The sequence below is a fragment of the Penaeus monodon genome, chromosome 27 (genome assembly GCF_015228065.2).
Source record: "Penaeus monodon isolate SGIC_2016 chromosome 27, NSTDA_Pmon_1, whole genome shotgun sequence".
Classification (NCBI taxonomy): Eukaryota; Metazoa; Arthropoda; class Malacostraca; order Decapoda; family Penaeidae; genus Penaeus; species Penaeus monodon.
The window spans coordinates 11344691-11345627 of record NC_051412.1 but is presented as its reverse complement, the minus strand read 5'-3'; the positions used below and the strand labels follow the sequence as shown (position 1 = coordinate 11345627).

The 937-nt window shown below is 43.8% G+C and overlaps 1 protein-coding gene across 1 annotated transcript in view; it reads right to left on the bottom strand.

The window, feature by feature from the left end:
• The window catches only part of LOC119590354 (proton-coupled folate transporter-like), a 3150-nt gene extending 2512 nt beyond the window's left edge, over window positions 1-638 (bottom strand). The window contains exons 1-2 of the mRNA XM_037939024.1: window positions 357-638; window positions 65-217 (exon numbers count right to left, since the gene is read on the bottom strand). Coding sequence (XP_037794952.1) covers window positions 65-217; window positions 357-518 — 315 coding nt within the window. The 5' untranslated portion in view covers window positions 519-638. The remainder of the gene's footprint in view (window positions 1-64; window positions 218-356) is intronic.
• Between the last annotated feature and the right edge of the window lie 299 nt (window positions 639-937).

Here is a 937-nt window from a genome sequence, read left to right as displayed (position 1 = left end):
AACCTTAATATATGTACGTAGGATTAAAAACGTAGCAAAAGATTCACCAGGATTTTGCACTAACCTTCCTTCCGTATTTATCACTCCAAGCTCCCATAAAGAGCACGAAGATGAGAGGAATGATAGACATGATGATGCTGTTGTAGAAGGCGAAGACGCTGAACTCTCTCTGAACTAAAACGTCCTTCTCGGGATGTTCAGACAGGTTGTTGCACACCTGAACCGCAAAGGTGTTAGTCAACAGTTTTGAAAGTGTGCATTCTTATTTCAACTACAGTAAGTTTTAGTCAGCAGTTTTGTTCTTGAGAACTCAGCAAAGACAGCATACATGTTTCTCAAAATAAATAGACAATTACCTGATCAGGGAGGCCAAGTTTGATAGAACAAATTTTGTTCATCTGAACGTTCTCGATGAAGAGAAGCATCGCTTGATTGCACGCTCCGTCCACCAGCATCACGGGCTCAACGGACACGGATTTGAGCGCCCCCAGCACAGCCGATCCGATCCATGCGGTCATGTTGCTTGAAGTCTGAGTCTTGGCTGGGTAGCGAACTGTAAAGAAGGTCAGTCCTAGAATCAGACTTCATTTATGGAAAAGCAAGTAAACATTTTGTAAATGTATTGCTGATGTCGCGTGGAAATTTATACGCTCTTACTAACCCGATATACTTTCTTTTCTATTCTTCAACACGTTATTCTTCACTTCCTCACTCACGAGCACGGATAGACTGTTGATGCATCTGTGTGAACGGGAGACTTTAAATACTGATGGACGGTCTTTTGGCAGAATCCGGGAGATGCCGAGGAAAATTTGTGACGTCAGGTGGTAGGGATGCTCAGACGCGGACACACGCACACACATACCTGCACTCATTCAGTCGCGGCGGACAGAGAGAAGGGAAAATACCGGTTCTATGTTGTATAAAAAGTCGAAGT